This window comes from Lipophrys pholis, assembly GCF_963383615.2.
Source record: "Lipophrys pholis genome assembly, chromosome: 11".
Classification (NCBI taxonomy): Eukaryota; Metazoa; Chordata; class Actinopteri; order Blenniiformes; family Blenniidae; genus Lipophrys; species Lipophrys pholis.
This window is the reverse complement of record NC_137631.1, coordinates 31413920-31437702: the sequence shown is the minus strand read 5'-3', so window position 1 is coordinate 31437702 and position 23783 is coordinate 31413920. Positions and strand designations below refer to the sequence as shown.

At 44.3% G+C, this 23783-nt stretch overlaps 1 protein-coding gene across 1 annotated transcript; it reads right to left on the bottom strand.

The window, feature by feature from the left end:
- Positions 1–420: 420 nt before the first annotated feature.
- On the bottom strand, positions 421–22487 carry ciao2a (cytosolic iron-sulfur assembly component 2A). The gene is made up of 5 exons (XM_080476051.1): positions 22273–22487; positions 14755–14919; positions 8335–8384; positions 1278–1323; positions 421–975 (listed from the first exon to the last, which is right to left on the bottom strand). Exons 1-5 carry the CDS (start codon positions 22394–22396, stop codon positions 875–877), a joined length of 486 nt encoding a protein of 161 aa, XP_080332177.1. The 5' UTR covers positions 22397–22487; the 3' UTR covers positions 421–874.
- Positions 22488–23783: the final 1296 nt, after the last annotated feature.

The following is a 23783-nucleotide window of genomic DNA, read 5'->3' as shown; positions in this document are numbered from 1 at the left end:
CACAGACGATAATTCCTTCAGCACAAACAATTGGGACTATTTTCACTGAGTGTTGCGTGGAGTCGGGGGCAGCTTCACTGAGGTCGTGTGTCTGTCAGACGCGATGGGTTCAGAGGGCCATCAAGGACACGCCCTTTGACAAAAAGGTCACAATTTTCACCAAGAGCCACTGTCAACATATTTAAGGTTATTACTATAAAGTAGTTATACAAATGTAATGATTCTTTCTATTGCCTGCGGGTGGCTGTCACAAGACAGGATGGGACCTATATGCAGACTATCACCAGTGATCAGACCAATGATCCTGACTGATCATTAGAAGACCTTTAAATACTAGTAGATTTGTTTTTTAGCGTTTATAAAATAGCACCAGCCTGCTGACTGAGTTGATGTCGGTGAATTTGTAGGCTATGAAACATTCTGAGTCATACAGTAGCTTTATTCACACAACTCTTTTGAACATTTAAACATTATTCAAAAATAGAATCCTTTCCTAAAAGAGTCATATCTTCTCATCAGAAGTGTTAATGGCATTTACAAAAACAGCAAACAACAAAAACTATAACACCAAGAAAAAATACCAAGCTCTCCATGGTCTTGTTCCGTTCTTCAAGATCTTCCAAGAGCTAAAGCTAAAGACTCTCCTCGTATAAAATCTTTCAGTCTGTTTGAGGAACAAACTGAAGGATGGAGAAGGAGGTGAAAGTAGAACAGCGTTGGATTCTGGCCTTCAACCCAGCTGGGCAGACGACTACAAAGACCGACTGCTGTTAACCACCCAGCAGGGAAGGAGGAGGCTGTTGTTTCATTCCTTTTGCCTTTTTATTCTCCCCTGAGTTTTCAAGCTCCTCCCGGGGAGGAGTCCAGAAAGAGCTCAGTCATCTGGTTCAGTGACACACTGCTCCACGATCTCTCTCAGGTTGGGGTTTTCCATGGCGGCGGCCACTCGCTCCTTATCGTTGATCTGTTTGTTAACTGGAGACACAAACAAAAGTTATAGAATCAACAAAATTAGGATTCTTATGGTTTCATCTTGCCAGGTTTTTATCATTTATTTGGTATAATAAAGGACCAGAGATCAAAATGGATACATTTTCCTCTGAATTTCAAGAAAACCTAAGATTAGTAAACCGTACCCAGCACTATGGCCAGAATTAGTGGCCCATGAGCCTATTTCCTAAAACGAATAAAGTATATTTAATGGTAGAATGATGCTCATTCTAGCTGGCTCACTTTAATATCATTTTAAATAACAAACAGACATAAATCCCACTTACTGTCTTCTTCAGTAGAATGGGTCCCTTCTGAAATATAGATCTCCAACTGAGAGACACAAAGAAATTGACATTAAATAACTTGCACATTTCTGTTTGTATTTAATTCCACCGAGAAAAACGTGAAGTGAACTTCTGAAATACATCTGCAGAGAACAACAGAAGAACTTTATCATACAAAAACAGTGTTGGACTTCCAGTCTGGTTTGAAAAGGGACAGCAGCAGAGACAAACCGGCTCCCAACTGTAAGAACGAATTGATGCCCAAACTTGACTATTCCTTAAGCCCACAGCCGGCTCGCTCAGTTGGTAGGGCATGAGACTTACAATCTCGAGTTCACGCCGGGCTCTCCACCTTCCTGTGGGCTCACCACCTTCCTGTGGGCTCTCCACCTTCCTGTGGGCTCACCACCTTCCTGTGGGCTCTCCACCTTCCTGTGGGCTCTCCACCTTCCTGTGGGCTCTCCACCGCCAGGAAGGTTCTTAATGGTGCAATGTGATCTGGGTGACGGTGCTCAGACTGACACCACCACCACCCGGAAACGGATAAGTGGAAGAAGATGGATGGATGGATGGATGGATGGATGGATGGATTCCTTAAGACACAGATACCCTGCAATTATCTCTGTGATAACAAAGGAGGGTAAAAATAAACTTGACTGTGGGAGTTATAGACCTATAAGTGTATTGAACCAAGATAAGATTTTCACGCACATTTCGGCAACAATTCCTCCCCAAACAATAAGTCTCGATCAGACGGTTATATACACCAAAGGCAGACACAAGACAACGTTTGCTGTGCGTTACATGTAATTCATCGTACAAATCAACTTTAAGCAGTATTAGTGAGTCTAGACGCGAAAAAAGCCTTGACCAAGTGAACTGGGAACTTTTAAATCCAGTATCATAAAACTTTGCATCTAGGATTATATAAAAATATAAATAAATGGGGCTGTCTCAAACTCTTTTACTTTGGAAAGGGGGACAAGACAGGGCTGGTCCAATCAGTCCATTATTGTTTGCAATTTTTATTCAAACACTAAGTCAACCATGATAAAGATATTACAGGTATGGAATTATCAGGTCAAGAAAATAAAATGTCATTGTTTGCAGATGATATTTTACTATATCTTTCAAGGCCACAGAGCTCAATTCCAAAATGTATGGTCACTACTAGATGCTTTTACCGGGGTCTCAGGACATAAATTGAACATTTCAAAGACACAAATATTGAGTTTCAATTATAAACGCAGCCAGATGATAAGGTTCAACATTCAATGATCCTGGGATCTGGAACATATCAGATACTTGGGGGTAAACATACAGAAAGATCTCACGAAACTGTATGGCCTAAATCTTATTCCATCAAATCCCAAAATAAAGGAAGATATTGGTTAGGTGGAATTTGACACCTGTACTTAGTTTAGATGCTCAAGTTGAATCTGTAGAAATTAATATGATGTCATGGATTTTATATTTGTTTCAGACACTTCCAATAGAAATAAATGTTGAGATGCGGCTCTCATGACCTTGACTTTTCCCCAAATATGTGCTTTAAGAAATGGGCTAAAAAGGGCCTCTCTTCATACTGCAGTTTCTTTCACTGAGGAACTCTGAGCAGTTTTGCACTGAGGCACTGAGGAAAGAGTATGGATTGGATAGTAGTGAACACTATAGATTTCTCCAGGTCCGACACCATTTAATCAGCTTTACTTACAATGGACAGAGTCCATAAAAATACTCTACTGAAGGTTTTTGTAAGTGCTTATAGGGAAGATTTGAGACTCAAAACAATTTCAAGATTCTTTAAGGCACTTCAGGAGGTTAAAGCAACAAGCACAATTTACGTAAAACAACCAGAATAGGCACTCGGTAGAGCACATACCTTCGCCAACGCTGCATGATAGCCATTGGCTTCTATCGATGCTAACTAGGCAGGGTAGGTAGCAACATCACAGTGTGAAACACTGAGCAGAGAGCATCTCCATGGCAACATTTCTGACTGGTATAACTGAGCATGTGGCTCTGGAAAGAGCAACATCTCACCCACATTGTCACCTGCAGTGTCCCTCAAGGCTCAGTGCTGGGCCCCACCCTCTTCTCCATCTACCTGCTCCTCCTGGGCAATGTCATTAGCAGACACGGAACATCTTCCCACTGTAATGCTGATGACACTCAGCTTTACCTCTGAACAATCCCCATGTCTTCAGCTCCTCTGTCAATATCCACCCTGACCAGCTGCCTGGAGGAGAAAGAGGCATGGATGAAGCTCTGAACAGCCGAACAGTTCTAAGCTTGAAGCCATTGTTGTTGGCACACTTCACCAGCTCTGCTCCTCCACCATCACCTTCTTTGGCCAAAGCATTGCCCTCTCCACATCCGTCCCCAAGCTGGGTGTTAAAATTGACCTGCAATTCACCTTCAACAATCACATCAAACACCTTTGCAAGACCTCATACTTCCACCTCAGGCACATTACCCAACACTCACTCTGGCTGATGCAGAGAACCTAGTCCACGCCTCTGTCTCCTCAAGACTGGATTACTGTAATGCACTCCTCATTGGGATATCTAGCAAGAGCATCCAGAGACTAGAACAGGAACTGAGTAGAGCACATACCTTCGTCAACGCCACATTTGTCACCATTGAAACCAATAGATTACAGTTATTTGATCCACCACACCACTCCTTCCATCATTTGACATGGTCATTTAAATTGCTTCTTGTCATCACTGTTTGGTAATACATAAATACACATGGACAAAAACAATACCTTCGCCCCAACTTTTGTTGACAAAGGTAATTACAATACATCCAGAACAGCGCCGCCAGGATCCTGATGAGAGTGCAAAAACATGAGCACATCACCCCTATCCTGAAATTCCTGTCCCACTCAGAACTGAGGACAAGATCTCCCTCTTCACTCACCAGTGCAATGCCACCCCTTACCTTCAGGAACTCCTCAAACCCCAGAACTTTGCCCGGGCCCTGCGTTCTGACTCTAAAAACTACCTACAAGCCCCCAGAGCGAACCTCCACACGATGGGTGATCGGGCCATCTCATCTGCTGCCCTAAGACTGTGGAACACTCTCCCTGACCACCTGCATGCATTTCTGTATATTTGTGTGCATTTAAAAATAACTTTAATGGAGAAAGTTGAATCTGGCCTGTAGCTTTTCAGTCAAAATTCTCTTTTCAAACGGGTAAATTAGAAGAGATGTAACAGAGTTAATAATCGCTTGTTATCTCTATTGCTACGTCTCATAGAAACATGCGAGAACAAACCAGAAGTGATTTTAGCCAATAACCGAACAAGTCTGGCAATGGCTAATCTAAAAGTCACCCCAAGTCATCAAATGACATTGACTGTTTTAACTGTATGTCATTCCCTTCTATTGTTGAGCAACTGTGGCTCTGTTGGTAGAGTGTTGTTTGATTCCAATCTCCGCCTATCCACATGTCGAAGTGTCCTTGGGCAAGACACTGAACCGCAAATTGCTCCCAAAGGGTGGATTAGACGCCTTGGATGGTAGCCGCCTCCATTGGTGTGCATGAATGGGTGAATGTGACCAACGATGTAAAGCGACTGCTCAAGCAGTTGAAAAGCACTATATAAGTGAAATCAATTTATCATTTAATCAATAATTGGTGAAACTGCTAGTAACCCCAGGCTGTTTATACAAATTAGAGAGAGAGAACTCTGCTCTTTTATTGAAGATTATTTATAGAAAATGAAGCACTTAAAGTTCAGGGCTCATTGTTAGTTTGTTGGCATAAACATATTGGACATTATTACAGTTTATAAATTTTCTGGGTTGGTGATGGCGCCCCAGCACCCTCTATTGGCCAGCCACCACTGGTTGAGGTTTCTCTAGTCCAGAGGTCCACAATAGGCGGCCTTGCAAGCCGAAGTCAACTGTCTGTCCCGCGTCGGTCCATTAGCTGTGCATCAACGTGAAATAAAGTGGAATTTGTGGGGTGAAAATGCACTGCTCTAACTTGTTTGGACCTGATCCCACACCAGAGCCGGAGCCGGAGTCTGTGCGCGTCTGATGTAATTATGTCAACGTGTGCTCCGCTCAGACGTTCATGGATTTCAATTTCACTACTTGCAAAACCCCCGTCATCGGGCAGTAAGTCAAAATTAAACACAGAAACAACATGACCTGCAGCGTGAAAAAGCGCAAAGTCGACCAGGAAAACAGTCAGTTCAACTCTAACTGGACTGAACAGTTTACCTTTATATTATTGGCCCATGCTTGATCTGCATGCAGACCGGCGCTGTCAACAAAGTGGATCATCTAAAGCAGCACTTCAAAGTTTCTGCATGCCACCAGCTTTAAAGGGGACATGTCATGCAAAATTCCCTTTCTAATGGTTGTCCTACAGTAATATGTGTCCCCATACCTGGAATGACAGTCCAGAAGTGAAGAAAGTCTGTCTTTACTTTTTCTGTCTTGTTACAGTTTTTCTAAAGTGTGTTGCTCCAAGGAGCAAGTCAGAAATCAAACCCTGTGCAGCGTCACCAGGGTTTTTTAGCCAACCCCAATCCAGGTTGACCCTCCCTTTGACCCGCCCACAACCAGGCCGTTCAGCTCGCGCTACGTTTTTTCACCTGGCTACCGCTACAGGTAAAGAAACATGGCGAAGATACATGAAAACACGCTGGATGCACAGTTCTTAATTGCATCAATGAGCAGAGGAGTGGATTTTTACTGCCTTCATCTGAGCCTGTGAGGACCCAGTGCATTCATTTTATTTTTTATGGGAATCTACCAACAAGACTTCCAAAGTTTTTGCACTTCACGGAGGAGTGTTTTTATAAAGTCGGCCAGAACGATGCTGGATACGCTGCAAAACTTGTAATAAAGCATAGATCTGTACCAACTGTCCGTGACTCTATTGCAAATGTGGGACTGTAAGTAAAATGCTCTGATTCATATGCTTTCATATTACTTTTCAAAGCACCAGGCTGGTTAGGTTACAACAGCCGAGGCCACGTTTTTTTATTTATTTATTTTATTGTGAGATATTGATCATGTCTGAAAGTTAACTATTTGCTGATGCTGAGTTAATTAAAAAATGCGCAATTGATATGGTCACGACGAGAAAAGCAAGAAAACGGTTGTGGAGCTCTTAAAGGTGCGTTTCCACATAACGACGACAGGTTTGGCATGAATCTCAGTTCCAGTTGACCACAGATCAGCATTTTGACCTGAATTCTATGATTCAGGGTCGAGGCATCACGCCGTCATGGACAGTCACGACCTGTTATCATGAGTTACAAGTAAGAGCAGGAAATGGTGGTGGATCATCACAAGTCATTATGCACCATCAGCATTATTGTTCTGCCATGTTGCAAACTAATGCTCAAAGCTGCGCACTGCGGCAGGCTACTCTGCGCCGTATAGTCACGTTCTATCATTAATCTGTCAGAAATGTAGCGAATCGGGAGAATCTGTTGTGGATTTTGCTGTGAGAGATGTGGGCATCAGCATGCATCACTACTAATCCACTCGCTCAGTTACTAACTTCACCATACAGGTGATTCTTGATATTCTTAGAATATTTATTGGAGCCAAAAAGATGTTCCAGGAATATGAGGAATGTCAGGCCCATTTAAGAACTATATTCAGATGCATTAGGTCACATTAAGAATGTCAGGAATGTGGCAGGAATGACGAGAAAATGATATTAGTAACTCATCGTGTAACGCACCTAAAAGCAGGTACCGCTGTCTGATAATACTGCGACAAGAAGAGTGGAGGATTTAGCGGAGGAGTGTTCTTCACCTCTGATCACTGACTTAAAGAAACAGAATGAGAAACAGACTTTCTGATGCAACATCTTGGCCTCAGGATTGAGACGACAGGATACATGAGAGGGATTTCCTCATCCCATCGCTGTCACTGTTCTCACAGATTGGTGACTGAATTCATTACATTTTCTTTATTTGGCATCTAACTATTGTATTATAACAAAAATTACAACAACAATAGTACTAATAAGTTCATTTATATGGCAGTTTTTATACTTCAAATGCAACAGAGCACAATTAAAAACAATAAATTAATGAAATGAGGGAACAGAAACCAAAGCAGCACTGAAACAAGAATTATGGAATTTAAAAAGTAACAAACTGTAATACTCTCCTGTAGTTCTGTCTGTCTCTCTCTTTTTGGTTTTACATTTACTTTTTTTCAAGAGTGCTTTTTATGTGACCCTCAACACAAACCTTGAAAATCCCAGGCTTAAATTCTTACCACAAGCACCTTGTCTATTATTACTCATAATAATAATGATAACAACAATAATAATAGTAATAATGGTAAAATCAGCTAAAACATCTGCAATTAAAACAATTTTTACTGACATATTGCAAAATACCCAGGGCTGTTCCAGCCCTTGGTTTGGCATGCTAGTGTGATTTTGATGTAAATTAGTAGGCTTTACTAAGTCGTATAAGTACTGAAAGCAATGAAAGGGTTTGGGTTCGAAAACGTCTGGTAAGCAAAGACCGTTTGAATGATGTAAGCACTGCAAAGATAAAATCTATTTTATTCCAATGGTATGTGAGGAATGCAGGTCTTTCAATACTGAGTACAAGGAAACTAAATGTAGCTGCGGTTCCACGCAGTACCTGGGGCGGAGCAGGATGGCACGGTCCGGCAAAGCACACCCAGACTGAACTCCGTGGCGTGGTCAAACCACAGAAAGTATGGTTCAAATGAAGGCAGGGTTGTGAACGACGCAGGGACACGTTGGGCGAAGAAGGCGGAAGCAGGCGGCTGAGTTGTTCTATGTGACACAGCACAAACCTTCAGTGTGAACAGCAGCATCCATCTCCCGCTGAATCTCCTCCTCTCCTGACCGAGGGGTGACGGAAAATCGGAGCCGGTGGTCTGGGTTTTTTCCATACAATTTTTTTGGTGGGACCACGTGAAAACCCATCCTGCCCCGATTCGTCCCAGCACAAAAAGTGTGGTGGGACTGCGGCTAAAGTGTCATTTGTGGCTGGGATGCAGTAATCCTTTAATGAGGTTCTGTTGTGAGGCTCACCTTATGTTTGAAAGGTAAACATCGCTGAAGCTTCACTTGTAAACACAAACCTGCAGACACAGAAAACACCATCAGCAACCGTTCACAGACAGGAAACTACAATAATACCCTCAGGGTTGTTATAGGAGGATATATGACCTGAGGCCTGTACTACGACACTGGATTTTCTCTTATCGAGATACTTCTTATGATGGTAACTTCAGGATTAACTCTGGTTTTCTCTTATCAGGTAACTTCAGGATTAACTCTGGTTTTCTGTACTATGACTCTCGCTCACTTCTCACCAGGATAAATCACCATGGTAACTGACACTGAAAGTCTAACCTGCTCTGGAGCAGGTTATGTTCTAGAGAAGAGGTCAGAGCTCCGCCTCCTGACCAATCAGATCTCTTGTAAAATGCCCCGCCCATTCTTAAATGATGGTGATTGGGGCGCAGGTTCAGCTCTGAGCTGCAGTGGAGAGGATAAATTAATCTAGAACAATCTTTTTGACATAATAAAATAAATCCTGGTCTCTGAGGCTCTGAAGGAGGTTCTTGTTCTGGACTTGTTCCAGGTCAGTTTATCTCCACGAGGGTTAATCTGGAATAAACTTAAAGAAGAGCAGTGAGGAAGTTCAGCCTGACATGTTTCTGCTGTAATAAAGTGAAACGGAGTGATCACAATGCCGTCTATTTTGTTTATATTGCAGATTAATTAATATTGTATAATCTCATGAAATGACGCATGAACAAGTCAGGTCTGGCTGTGAACGCGGCAGCAGTGTTGCTTTTAGCTGCTGGATGGGTTTTAATTCTTCAGAATCTCAGAGATTAACTGCTCTGCAGACTTTGGTCAGATGCTGCAAACTCCGCCCCTTTCATGTGAACGCTCACTCGGGGGTCTGGGTTGAACCAGCGAGTTGATAACCTGCTTCATAGTAACGGTGATCAGGATCCAAAGTGTCTGGATCAGTCAACCAGGAAACAGAGATCCTGGATGTGTTGATCAGGTTCGTAGTACTCTGTACTCTGTACTCTGGAGTCACTGAAGTCTGCTAGGAAATGAATTACAGTGACGGCAAGATGTGGCAATCAGTCAACACACATCACCTTCAGTTTTTAAAATAAGCATTCATTTGCTCATTGAGTGTTAAATCAGTGTTGCGACTTTCAACTATGGCTGCACTACACATTGACCTATCACCATATCAACAACTTTTCGGTAGTTTGTTCTGCAAAATATTTGTCAAAGCTTGACTCCCAGCTCTGCAAATATTACATCAATACATTGTTCACAAGCTCTTGAGATGTACTTATATATATATACAGTTGTGCTCATAAGTTTACATACCCGGGAGAATTCATGATTTCTTGGCCATTCTTCAGAAAATATGAATGAAAACACAAAAACCTTTCTTCCACTCATGGTTAATGGTCGGGTGAAGCTGTTTATTGGCAAACAACTGTGTTTACTCTTTTTAAATCAAAATGACAAAAGAAAGTATCCAAATGCCCCTGATCAAAAGTTTACATACCCCAGTTGTTAATACCGTGCATTGCCCCCTTTAACATCAATGACAGCTTCAAGTCTTTAGTGGTCGTTGTGGATAAGGTTCTTTAGTTTCTCAGATGGTGACGCTGCCCATTCTTCTTGGTAAAAAGCCTCCAGTTCCTCTAAGTTCTTGGTCTGTCTTGCATGAACTGCAGGTTTGAGATCTCCCCAGAGTGGCTCAATGATACTGAGGTCAGGAGACTGAGGGCCACTCCAGAACCTTCCCTTGGTTCTGCTGTAGCCAATGACAGGTCGACTTGGCCTCGTGTTTTGGATCATTGTCATGATGGAACCTCCAGAAACGTCCCATGTGCAGCTTCCAGGCAGATGAGTGCAAGTCTTCCTCCAGTATTGTCTGATAACATGCTGCAATGATCTTGCCATCAATTTTGGACAAGTTCCATGTGCCTCTGTAGCCCCCCCCCCCCCCCCCCCCCCCCAAACATCAGTGATGCACCTCCATGTTCCACAGTAGGAATGGTGTTCCTTCCATCATAGGCCGTGTTGACTCCTCTCCAAATGTAATGTTTATGGTCGTGGCCAAACACTTCAGTTTTGGTCTCATCACTCCAAAGGACTTTGTTCCAGAAGTGTTGAGGCTTGTCTCTGTGCTGTTTGGCGTAATGGAAGCAGGATACTTTGTGACATTTGTGCAGAAATGGCTTTCTTCTGGCGACTCGACCATGCAGCCCATTTTTCTTCAACTGCCTCCTTATTGTGCATCTTGAAACAGCCACACCACGATGTTCTAGAGAGTCCTGGATTTCAGCTCAAGTTATTTATAGATTTTTCTTTGCATCTCGAACAATTTTCCTGGCAGTCGTGGCTGAAATCTTTGCTGGTCTACCTGACCGTGGTTTGGTTTCAACTCATTTTCTACTTCTTATCAGCGTTTGAACACTGCTGATCAGCATTCTCAATTCCTTGGATATCTTTTTATACCCCTGTCCTGTTTTATGCAGTTCCATTACCTTTTTCTCACAGATCCTTTGACAATTATTTTGCTTTCCCCATGACTCAGAATCCAGATCCGTCTGTGCAGCACTGGATGGAAGATGAATGGTCTGTCAGAAGCCCAGAAAGTCACTGACCTTTTATACACACACACTAACTACAAACAAACAGGTCAGAGGTCAGGGTGGGAACCTGGATTAGCCATTCAAACCTGTTAGTGTCAACTTTTGTGCATGTTATCAGGTCAAAGTCACTGGGGTATGTAAACGTTTGATCCGGGTCATTTGGATACTTTCTTTTGTCATTTTGATTTAAAAAGAGTAAACACAGTTGTTTGCCAATAAATAGCTTCACCCGACCATCAACCATGAGTGGAAGAAAGGTTTTTATGTTTTCATTCATATTCTCTGAAGAATGGCCAAGAAATCATAAATTCTCCCGGGTATGTAAACTTATGAGCACAACTGTATATACACACATATATTCACAATAATTCTAACTTTTACAACCAAGTTTACACAATGAGCATGCAATACTCAATGTGATAAATATACAGATTAAGTATATGATGTTGATGTCTTTCTGCATTACGTTTTCTTCTTTCAAATAACAGCGCTCTTCCTCTTGCTTCTAAATCACTCAAATAAGTCACATTCAGGGCTTGAATTTCAATTTCCAAAATGGGGGGGATTCTCCCCAACCCGCTTCACATTGGGGGGTTTATATACTTGGGGGTGTATTATGCATGAGCCTAACTATAGGTCTCACAGATCACTTAAATCGTCTTCTCCTTTCCCTCTAAGCTCCATCAGTCACTCCCCTTTTCCATGCTCTAGTCCTTCCTGGTCTCATCTCCTCTGCTTCACTTCTTTCCAGCTATTAGGACAGAGATTAATGCAACAGCATATTTGTGAGCCTGAAAAGTTATGGAGGATATGATATCAACTCATGGTGTTACTTCAATGGATCAAAGTTTACCTCAAAAGAAACCCCATTAGCTGTATCCATCCGTCTTCTCTCTCGTCTACATTATCTGAACTATACAGTGGAGGAAAGAATTAATTGACCCCTCACTAATTCTGTTAGTTTGCTCACTGACATAGAAGTGAACAGTCTGTAACTTTAAAGGTTGGTTCCTTTTAATAATGAGAGACAGAAAATCAAAAAGAACATTCAGAAAACCACATTAAATAAAAGATAGAAATTGATTTGCATTTTATTGAGTGAAATAAGTATTTCACTTAATAAGTCCCTGTGTGACGCCATCATGTCCATATGGACCAACGTCTCTGAGGAACGTCTCCAGGACCTTGTTGAATCTAGGCCACGGAGGATTAAGGCAGTTCTGAAGGCAAAAGGGGTCCAACCCGGTACTAGCAAGGGGTACCTAATAAAGTGGCCGGTGAGTGTATAGTAAACATTTGTACATCATTTTTTTTGACAAACGTTTTATTATAATTTAATATTATTGTAACCACATATTCAAGCAGCAACCTATTTTTTTTATTTGTGCATTTATTTGCTGTGTTTTTGGAATAAAGAGGTGGAAATTTTCTTTTTTTTCTTCTTTTTTTATCCGATTCATCGATTAATCTAAAAAAGAATCGGCCGATTAATCGATTATCAAAATAATCGTTAGTTGCAGCCCGACACTGAGTCCACAAAAAAGTAAACAAATACACAAATAAAAGCTGCTGTGGGTCAGAGAGCACCTAGCCACAGCATGTGTGCCGCCATCTTGAATCGCCAAGGTTATCAGGGGGAGTAGCAACTTCCTCCAGCCAGCAGTTTATCTGCTGCTCAGAGAGCTTCCCTACAGTACATTACTCAGAGTGAAGGAGACAACTAATGATGTGTTAGCCATTGATCCCACCAGGAAGTAGTCCCTCTAGGAAAACCAGCTCTATCAGTCATTATCCAGCAGACAATGAGGGGAATGTACTTTAGAGGAATCGACTCGCATGACCAACATAAACTGAACTGATTGTCAGTCACAAAAACGGCAGAGCAAATTAATATAATATAAAATATGAACTGAAGAAGAAATAAATTGTGCAAATCAGCACAAAGGTGCTAAAGTTATCTGCATTCAAGTCTTGGACGTGAGGAAACTGTTTTGTTGGTGGTGTGTTGTTGGTGGTGTTTTGTTGGTGGTGTTTTGTTGGTGGTGTTTTGTTGGTGGTGTTTTGTTGGTGGTGTTTTGTTGGTGGTGTTTTGTGTACGGAGAACAGGTCATGTCCAGGATGGGTGGGGTCTTCTGAAATGCAGTGGCCTTATTTTGTAGACAGTCAGTTTGAATATCTGGGGTGGGGTAACAATCTGATAATAATGCACGCTGCTGCCTTCACCACTTGTTTTCCACTGGACAGCTCACAGTAGGTCATACTCTCAGCAATAATCACGTTTCTGGCGAGGTCAGCTAAAGTCAAAATTGAGGTTAAAAACATTATTTTGGCAAGTAAAAGTATGTACCACGATTGTAGAGGACCAGCACATCCTCAGCAGTATGTGGACATGATGCATCGACAGTAATCTGACACTCATCCCCTCAACTTCTGCTATTCAGGTTTAGCATGTGACATCAGAGGTCTAGCTAATTTCGACAAAGTCACCAGATTAATTTGAAGATACCACACAGAACAGTGACAGAACATCCAGAGCATAATGGTCCATGCTTATTTTATTACTATGGATGATGGGGGTGTTTTTGCTCTAATAAGTTCAATCAGAAGGAGTAGAAAGCCCTCAAACCTAACGCATTAGGTTGTTTTCCAGGAGCCGACTAGATTATAGAAAGTATCTTACCTTTCTTTTGATGTGCAACACGACCGTTAACCACTTAGCAGATACAATACACAGGTGACACAGTAACCTAAATCATCCAAAACTATGTCAACTTAAAGCTAAACGATATATCCTGCTATCACTATATCATGATGCACAAAGTACATGACGGAAAAACATGACTGACCCACAAAATGGAAGATTTCCATGCATGCTGCCAGAAATGTAAACAGTGGAAAAGTGCAATTAATTCACACAAACAATGCAAATACTGGACCACATAAGGGTAATTGATTGACGGTCCGAATACTTGCGTACCTGATGGCCCATGTACAGAAGTCAGAAACAAAACAATCAAAGAAAAGAGACCAAAAGTGACAAATGCAGCTGGTGAGAGCTACAAACAAACAAACAAACAAACAAACAAACAAACAAACAGACAAACAAACAAACAAACAAACAAGAACAAACAGCCCGCTCATAACGGGAGTGGATTTGGGGCAAGAGATGAGCGTTGTTATTTAAAAACAATCTGATGCAAAAATCCACGAACATCTAGAAATGTGTTGGTATCATATCGTTAGTGCATATGGCAGGGTGCCTGATATCTAAACATGACCTGTGGGTTCTCTACTAGAACTAAGATGTGGAGTCTGAAAGACTCTAGTGCACACGTGTGGAACTCCAGGCCTCGAGGGCCGCAGCCCTGCACGTTCTCCATGTCTCCCAGCTTCAACACAGCTGATTGCAATGAGCAGCTCGTTCTCTGGCTTTGTGCTGAATGTGGTGATGAACCATCAGGACATTCAGGGGAGGGAGACATTGAAAACGTGCAGGGCTGCGGCCCTCGAGGATCTGAGTTTGACACCCCTGCTCTAGTGAGTCTGTCATCAGCTCCAGGACTCACTAGAGTCTTTCAGACTCGAGTGAGTCTGTCAGCAGCTCCAGGACTCACTAGAGTCTTTCAGACTCGAGTGAGTCTGTCATCAGCTCCAGGACTCACTAGAGTCTTTCAGACTCGAGTGAGTCTGTCAGCAGCTCCAGGACTCACTAGAGTCTGAAAGACTCGAGTGAGTCTGTCAGCAGCTCCAGGACTCACTAGAGTCTTTCAGACTCTAGTTAGAGTCTGTCATCAGCTCCAGGACTCACCGATCAGAGTGGCCAGAGAGCAGTGAGGAACTGTGGGGGAAAACTTGATGATGATGAGGTACTCGTCCTCCCCGAGCTCCAGGACCTCAACACACTTCTCCGTCACCACCTCCAGCTCCTCCAGAGTGTTGGGCTTCTCTGGGTCCCGGATTGACCGGATCACATCTGGTGGAAGGAAGAAAACAAGACGAGGATGATGACGATGAAGAAACCCACACCAATATTCCTGTTTTGGACCAGGACTCATCTCTAAATGTTTATCCAAGAAGTTTGTTCTTATTTCTGGAGATGGCCAAAAAATAAATAAATAAACAAACAGACCTGCCAAACATGAAGTTTCCAACAACATTAAAGGTGCGATAAGTAAAATCTAAGTAATGTCACTTTTGTACATTGGGTGGCAGTAATGAGTCAGAGTAATGAGTCATCTTATCTTCAGTCCAATAAAGTGGTCGTCTTTACCAAGACGGCCAGTCTTTCATGTGTTTACTATGGAGGCTGTTCGTGTTGAGTTGGTTTACCAGAAAGAAATATGGAGTTGCTGGTTAGCTTGCTAACCTCAATACAAAATAAAAGTATTTTCATTATAAAACGTTTTTGTCATACTACCATCATCCGCAAGTAAAACAACTACGAAAAACGAGTAAAATGAAGGCGTGATTCTGGATCTCCGCCCATATAGCTTTCTCAACCTCCTCCGTCTTGCTGTGACGTCACAGCCAGGCTCAACACAGCCAGGCTCAACAGAGCCGGGCTCAACACGGCCAGGCTCAACACAGTCAGGCTCAACAGAGCCGGGCTCAACACGGCCAGGCTCAACACAGTCAGGCTCAACAGAGCCGGGCTCAACAGAGCCGGGCTCAACACAGTCAGGCTCAACACGGCCGGGCTCAACACAGCCAGGCTCAACACGGTCAGGCTCAACAGAGCCGGGCTCAACACAGCCAGGCTCAACACGGCCGGGCTCAACACAGTCGGGCTCAACACAGTCGGGCTCAACGCGGCCGGGCTCAACGCGGCCGGGCTCAACGCGGCCGGGCTCAACGCGGCCGGGCTCAACGGAGTCAGGCTCAACAGAGTCAGGCTCAACGCGGCCAGGCTCAACGCGGCCGGGCTCAACGCGGCCGGGCTCAACGCGGCCAGGCTCAACAGAGTCAGGCTCAACAGAGTCAGGCTCAACAGAGTCAGGCTCAACGCGGCCAGGCTCAACGCGGCCAGGCTCAACGCGGCCAGGCTCAACGCGGCCAGGCTCAACACGGCCAGGCTCAACAGAGCCAGGCTCAACGCGGCCAGGCTCAACGCGGCCAGGCTCAACGCGGCCAGGCTCAACGCGGCCAGGCTCAACGCGGCCAGGCTCAACAGAGCCAGGCTCAACAGAGCCAGGCTCAACAGAGTCAGGCTCAACAGGGCCGGGCTCAACACGGCCAGGCTCAACACAGCCAGGCTCAACACAGCCAGGCTCAACAGAGCCAGGCTCAACACAGCCAGGCTCAACACAGCCAGGCTCAACACAGCCAGGCTCAACAGAGTCAGGCTCAACAGAGTCAGGCTCAACAGGGCCGGGCTCAACACAGCCAGGCTCAACACAGCCAGGCTCAACACGGCGGCGGACGCACAGAGAAGTGACATTTCACAGTATTCAGCGATAGTTGAAGACCTTTTCTTAAAGAAGAGTATGAGAGAGTGTTGGCGGAAGCATTGGAGGTCAGACCGAACACATTTGGCGGAACCTTGACGATGAGTCCAGGAACTACGACACAGATTCAGACAATCTGAAGACGAGACGCCAACAACAATCGTCAAGGAGACGTGATTGAGTCCATATCAGTTACCGTGGAGACGACAGAGTAAAGACTGTAGATCTGATGTGATAATACATGTTCCACTCACCACTCCTGACTCCACAGTGAGTCCACAGCCTCTCGCCTCACAGCCACAAGGTCCCAGTTCAAAAAAAAAAAAAAAAAGGTCTTGGTGCAAATCCCAGCAGGAACCTTACTGTGTGAAGTGTGTATGTTCTCTCTGGGTGTGCGGTTTTCCTCCGGTATGCGCTGATAGTCCAAACACTGAAGACGGTCCATTTGGTGAAGAAATATCCCGCCGGAGGACTAATGACAAACTATTAATAAATTAACTCTGCCGTCAATCTGTCCCAAATATTGAATGTGTGCCAACGTGCCTACAGTGTAGACATATGCTAGTAGAAAAATCCCCTAAAAAATAAAGTGCAAACACAATATGAAAACGCAGCATTCCCTGAGGACCGAGAGAACACGTTCCTCCTGCAGAGGTTCCTGATCCATGATCCTGGTCTGATCCATGATCCTGGTCTGATCCATGATCCTGGTCTGCTTCATGATCCTGGTCTGATCCATGATCCTGGTCTGCTTCATGATCCTGGTCTGATCCATGATCCTGGTCTGCTTCATGGTGCTGAAATGATCCCCAGTGTTTCCCTGCTGCTGCTCTGCTCGCTGGCTGCAAACTGTGGACTGGATTTCCTGAAGGGAGGCGGGTCTCAATGAGACCAGGAGGAATGAGGCAGGAAATCCAGTCCACAGTTTGCAGCCAGCGAGCAGGCTAGGGAAGTAGCACTGTGCTATCCAACTTTTCATGGCAACATGTTGCTGATTGGACGGATTTTAGTCTCACAACACCACAAAGCAACACAGCAACGTGGATGTTAGCAAAGCAACACAGCAACGAGCAATGTTAGCAAAGCAACGTGGATGTTAGCAAAGCAACACAGCAACGTGGATGTTAGCAAAGCAACACAGCAATGTGGATATTAGCAAAGCAACACAGCAACGTGGATGTTAGCAAAGCAACACAGCAATGTGGATGTTAGCAAAGCAACACAGCAACGTGGATGTTAGCAAAGCAACACAGCAATGTGGATGTTAGCAAAGCAACACAGCAACGTGGATGTTAGCAAAGCAACACAGCAACGAGCAATGTTAGCAAAGCAACGTGGATGTTAGCAAAGCAACACAGCAATGTGGATGTTAGCAAAGCAACACAGCAACGAGCAATGTTAGCAAAGCAACGTGGATGTTAGCAAAGCAACACAGCAATGTGGATGTTAGCAAAGCAACACAGCAACGTGGACGTTAGCAAAGCAACACAGCAACGTGGATGTTAGCAAAGCAACACAGCAATGTGGATGTTAGCAAAGCAACACAGCAACGTGGATGTTAGCAAAGCAACACAGCAATGTGGATGTTAGCAAAGCAACACAGCAACGAGCAATGTTAGCAAAGCAACGTGGATGTTAGCAAAGCAACACAGCAATGTGGATGTTAGCAAAGCAACGCAGCAACGTGGACATTAGCAAAGCAACACAGCAACGTGGATGTTAGCAAAGCAACGCAGCAACGTGGATGTTAGCAAAGCAACACAGCAACGTGGACATTAGCAAAGCAACACAGCAACGTGGATGTTAGCAAAGCAACGCAGCAACGTGGATGTTAGCAAAGCAACACAGCAACGTGGATGTTAGCAAAGCAACACAGCAACGTGGACGTTAGCAAAGCAACGCAGCAACGTGGATGTTAGCAAAGCAACGACCTGGATGTTTGTACAGCAGGGCGGCGCTCTGCAGCCAGACGTCACCGTTTTAAAACACCAGTTCCCCGTGGAGAACAACGCTGCCAGCGACATCAGAACAATGAGCAGCAGCTCCTCCAGGCTGTCAGCAGGCGATTCACACCTCCGTCAAGCTGCGTCCTACTCCACGCTAAACTCCCTGAAAATAGTCCCGATGGTTGGAGCTGCGTTAGAGCTGGAAACATTGTGTTGCTGCTGCCTTGCTCAAGAGTTTCCCCAGGGATTAATAAAGTCATTCTGAGGTTCTAAAGATAGAACTAGTTTATTATGAGATGATGACGTCATGCAGACCCCCACATTGTCCACATGGAACAAAAATACTTAGTACTGCTTCCTTTACTGTCCTGATACTAACCTCAAGTTGTCTTTAGAGAGAATACATGTATACTTTAGTACAGTCATTCTCAAAGTGTGGTACGTGTAAACTAGTGGTACTTGGGGCTCCCTCTAGTGGTACGCCAAAGGATCACTGAAATAAATATAAAAGCGCTGACATCAACAGTTATTCATGGTAGCAGGCAAGAATTGATGGCAAGAAGTGGAGGTTTTTAACCCTTTAGGCCCTAAAGCTCATTTTCACTGTTTTCACTGCTGTTGCTTTTACCTTCATATTTCACTATAGAAAGGGTTTTTCTTGAAAATGTGGTCCCGGCGCCTGAACTAATCAGTAGTGGTCACGCTGCCATCACGCTGCCGTCATGCTGCTGCCGTAACGCTGCTGCCGTCACACTGCTGCCGTCACGCTGCTGCCGTCACGCTGCTGCCGTCACGCTGCTGCCGTCACACTGCTGCCGTCACGCTGCTGCCGTCACGCTGCTGCCGTCACGCTGCTGTCGTCACGCTGCTGCCGTCACGCTGCTGTCGTCACGCTGCTGCCGTAACGCTGCTGCCGTAACGCTGCTGCCGTCACGCTGCTGCCGTCACGCTGCTGCCGTCACGCTGCTGTCGTCACGCTGCTGCCGTCACGCTGCTGCCGTAACGCTGCTGCCGTCACACTGCTGTCGTCACGCTGCTGCCGTCACGCTGCTGTCGTCACGCTGCTGCCGTCACGCTGCTGCCGTAACGCTGCTGCCGTCACACTGCTGCCGTCACACTGCTGCCGTAACGCTTCTGCCGTAACGCTTCTAAAGTCGTTATCTACTTCATGTTTATCGTCTGAAGCACTAACACCAGAGTGAGAGCCGCTCACTAACACCAGAGTGAGAGCCGCTCACTGACACCAGAGTGAGAGCCGCTCACTAACACCACAGTGAGAGCCGCTCACTAACACCAGAGTGAGAGCCGCTCACTAACACCAGAGTGAGAGCCGCTCACTAACACCAGAGTGAGCGCCGCTCACTAACACCAGAGTGAGAGCCGCTCACTGACACCAGAGTGAGAGCCGCTCACTAACACCACAGTGAGAGCCGCTCACTAACACCAGAGTGAGAGCCGCTCACTAACACCACAGTGAGAGCCGCTCACTAACACCACAGTGAGAGCCGCTCACTGACACCAGAGTGAGAGCCGCTCACTGACACCAGAGTGAGAGCCGCTCACTGACACCAGAGTGAGAGCCGCTCACTAACACCAGAGTGAGAGCCGCTCACTAACACCACAGTGAGAGCCGCTCACTGACACCAGAGTGAGAGCCGCTCACTAACACCAGAGTGAGCGCCGCTCACAGTGACGTCTTTGGTAAAGGAAACTTTCTCCAGCCTGGAAAACTGATCCAGCTCATTTTTAATTATCGTGAAGTTAATTGATTTATTGATTCTGGCACCAGTCTCCGACCTCCTGGAGAGGCTGAGCTTTTCAAAAGTGCAATATTCGAAAAAGGGTCAATTCCAAAGGGATCAAATGAAGGCAATTATGCCTTTCACTGTTATTTTTGACAGCAAAAATAATTAAGGCCCCGTTTACACGACAACGAAAACAAGTTTCTCCAAAACTTTCTTCACTTCTGGGGGGTCCGTTTACACGGCACCAGTGTTCTGATCCACTGTATCCTGAAGTTTTTAATCCGGCTCCCAAGGTGGAAAGATTCTTTCACGGTGCAAATCCCTTCTGCAGAGACTGATGGAGGCTCCAGAGCCTGTTACTGCTCATCTCCCCTCCCTCCTGCTCTCCAGTTGGAAACAAACATGGCGGCCCCGTAGTGGTACGACCCGTGGTGGTACGACCCGTAGTGGTACGACCCGTAGCGGTACGACCCGTAGTTGTACGACCCGTGGTGGTACGACCCGTAGTGGTACGACCCGTGGTGGTACGACCCGCGGTGGTACGACCCGCAGTGGTACGACCCGTAGCGGTACGACCCGTAGCGGTACGACCCGTAGCGGTACGACCCGTAGCGGTACGACCCGTAGTGGTTCGACCCGTGGCGGTACGACCCGTGGCGGTACGACCCGTGGTGGTACGACCCGTAGTGGTACGACCCGTAGCGGTACGACCCTTAGCGGTACGACCCGTAGCGGTACGACCCGTAGTGGTACGACCCGTAGTGGTACGACCCGTAGTGGTACGACCCGTAGTGGTACGACCCGCGGTCCATATTCTAGTTTTATGGTCCAGATCAGTAGTTTAATAGTTGAGACTCTCCCTGATATCATCCGGTTCCTCATCAGTCCACTAGGATGTCAGGTTCTCTCCATTTTCTTCACCTTTATAGTGTTTTGTTCTCTGCACACGTCTGTGTAGTTTCATTATAAAATCAAGCAACAGCGCCCTCCAGTGGCCCGGCAGACTAACTACATCGTCTCTGTGTCCCTGCTGCAGTGGAAACACTCTCCTTTTTTTAACTGATTAGGTGTTGTCAGGTGAAACGTTGTCGTGTAAATAGGATCAACATGGAATATGGTGTCAAAAATTCTTTAACATTTTTGCATTTAAAGCTGATATTAAAAATGTAATCATTTGTTTTTCACATTATTCCGTGTTGTTGGTTTTGTCATGTCAGAAAGTTGTTACTGAAAGAACCAGTTCAGTTGCCTGGCAACCTAAGTAAATGCATTCTTTTACCAATATCAAATGGATTTTGACCAATATAACATATTAAACCATACACCTGTGTGTGCTACTAAATTTGTCTTTGTGCTACTGAAATATTTTGCTTGCTCCTAAGCGTACAGTCCTGTTATGATATAATCAATATGTTTTAATTAAGACTCAATCCATTTTGTTCAGGAGAAAGAGGAAGAAGAGTTTTTTCTGAGTGGTTTGCTGTATAGATCATTTTTGACATTTCTGTTTAAGCTATTTACGGATCTGTCAGGTTTCTAATATGTATCCCCTAAAAAAGATGGTCAAACCAATTAAGAATTTTTATTTGAATCCTAATCCAATGGGTTTAAAAAAGTTAAATATTTCTCTTTAATTCTGGCAAGCATTCATATCCAGTAGTCTGCAACTGTCATACCAAAGCTTATTAGGGTCCAAGCACTGAAAATGCAAAGACCCTATTGAAGTTCCTTGGGTTACTTTATAGTTTTATTTGACCTCTATTAAACTTATACGATAAATTATGTTTAAAATATTCATTATTTAATAAAATAATCATGATACATCTCTCAAAATTAAAAGGAAACTATCATGCTGAGGAAAGGCACACATTTCATCACAATTTTGCAAAAAGTTAAACACATTTATTATGATAAAAGTTATAAAAGAGAAATATTTGTTTCCCCCTCGTGACGGGGATTTTCTACTCCAGTTTGGCCTGAACGCAAAGAAAACGTGAGAAATAATTCAGTCTGAACGTTTTGAAGTGAAACGATCCTGAGTAGCTTGGTGCAATCACTCAAAAACAGATGTTAAAACACAATGTGGAAGTTTAGCAAGTAGTTTTTAGGATATCAAATCATTAAATTATATTCCAATCTCGGATTATTTGGGAACTGACTAAATGTGGGTCCGCGGGCCTTCGACACTTACCATACACTTCTAATGCTTTTTCCTCCATTTTGGGGACTTTCAGAACATTCCTCTTATCCACGAGACCAGACAGCTGTAAGACTTTAGTGACAGTTAACGATACGAAGCTGAACACTAATGCCATATTTCGAATAACGCCATAATAACAAAATATATATAGATAACCGGGACCACCACCGTGACTTCGACAGGAAACACAGGCGCTTCCGTCGGTGGGAGGAGCGCTCTGCATTCAGCAGATCGCACACCATGTGGATAAGGCTAAATCAGCCGCGGTGAGCCATGAGCGCGAGTGGCAGATCTTTGGTTCATGCGGCAGCTTCGTGTCGCTTCCGCTTTTAGTTTGCGTTCAGATGAGAGCAATCGAGCGACAAGATAGTGCTGACTTTGCATTTAAAACTATAAATTACCTTACATTTTTGAATAAATTATGAATGCTTGATAAAATTTTCACTTTCATTTCCACCCTTTGAGATAATTCAACCCTGGTACAACTATTACCAACTTTCACGTGCTTTGACGGAGGAAAAATGAAAAAACCCAAATTAGTCTGATAATAGGACGATCAGGACGTGTGAAGGGAAGCAGGGGTAAAAAATAAAAAAAATTGCCTAAAAACATGATTGGAAAATTGATTCCTAAAAATGTATAAAATCTGCCAGGACTTTATCAAGCAGAAGCTGCCATAAACAGCAGGCCCACGATGAAGGCATCTTCAGCCCTCAACACTTTAGAGGGCAGAACAGTCCATCACCTCAAAGTGAAGGTGCAGCTACCACTCCGAGTACACAGAGTACTGTCTCTCGAAAGCATCTCCTGGAAACGCTGGTGCAACGAATACCTCACACTGATTCAAGAATGTCAATGCTTGGAAGAAATTTGTGCATCAGTGATGCGGTGATTATTGTGGATGATACATCTCTGAGGAACTCATGGCCACTTGTCAGAATCATAGGGTGCTTCCAAATATTCCCTCCTTTCTCCTTTCCTATCCATTTGGACTTTTCCCGAACCCCGTGGATGACGTCACAGTATTAAGTAAAAGTGTTAGGAGACTTCCTCAGGGAGTTTGGGAAAAGCGATCACATTGTTGTGACAATCTGGCCGCACTTCCACGAGGCAATGTAATCATAATCCCACAGCGGCTCAGGTTAGTGACGTCTGCCGTGGTGAAAAAACTACAAATTTCTGAAAATGGACAACAAAAAGCGCATTTCTAACACTTTCCCCTGTGCCTCTAACTGCTGATTTAATCTCATAATCACAAGGTTTGAATTGAAATCAAAAGAAAAGAGGCTGCCAGGCTATGAGGAACTAAAGTTAAACAGCTCCCAGGTGAATAAATAACCAATCTAACTGATAATAGGCTGCACAAAAATTACGCCCCTCACAGCAGCCACACGTCTGTGATGCAGCGTTTAAACTTTTCAGCTACACAGTTTATTTCTGTCCTCCAGAGCTTTCAGAATCACATTTCTCTGAACTGTTCCAGTAATAAAGAGAGTTTTAGT

What these genes read in the sequence shown, in the direction of transcription:
- ciao2a (XM_080476051.1), bottom strand. Translation starts at nt 22,396, where the DNA reads ATGGCATTAGTGTTCAGCTTCGTATCGTTAACTGTCACTAAAGTCTTA. An exon ending in AAAAGCATTAGAAGTGTATG is followed by an intron (nt 14,920 to 22,272) that starts GTAAGTGTCGAA and finishes TCCTTCCACCAG; the next exon opens with ATGTGATCCGGTCAATCCGG. An exon ending in CCATTCTACTGAAGAAGACA is followed by an intron (nt 976 to 1,277) that starts GTAAGTGGGATT and finishes TTGTGTCTCCAG; the next exon opens with TTAACAAACAGATCAACGAT.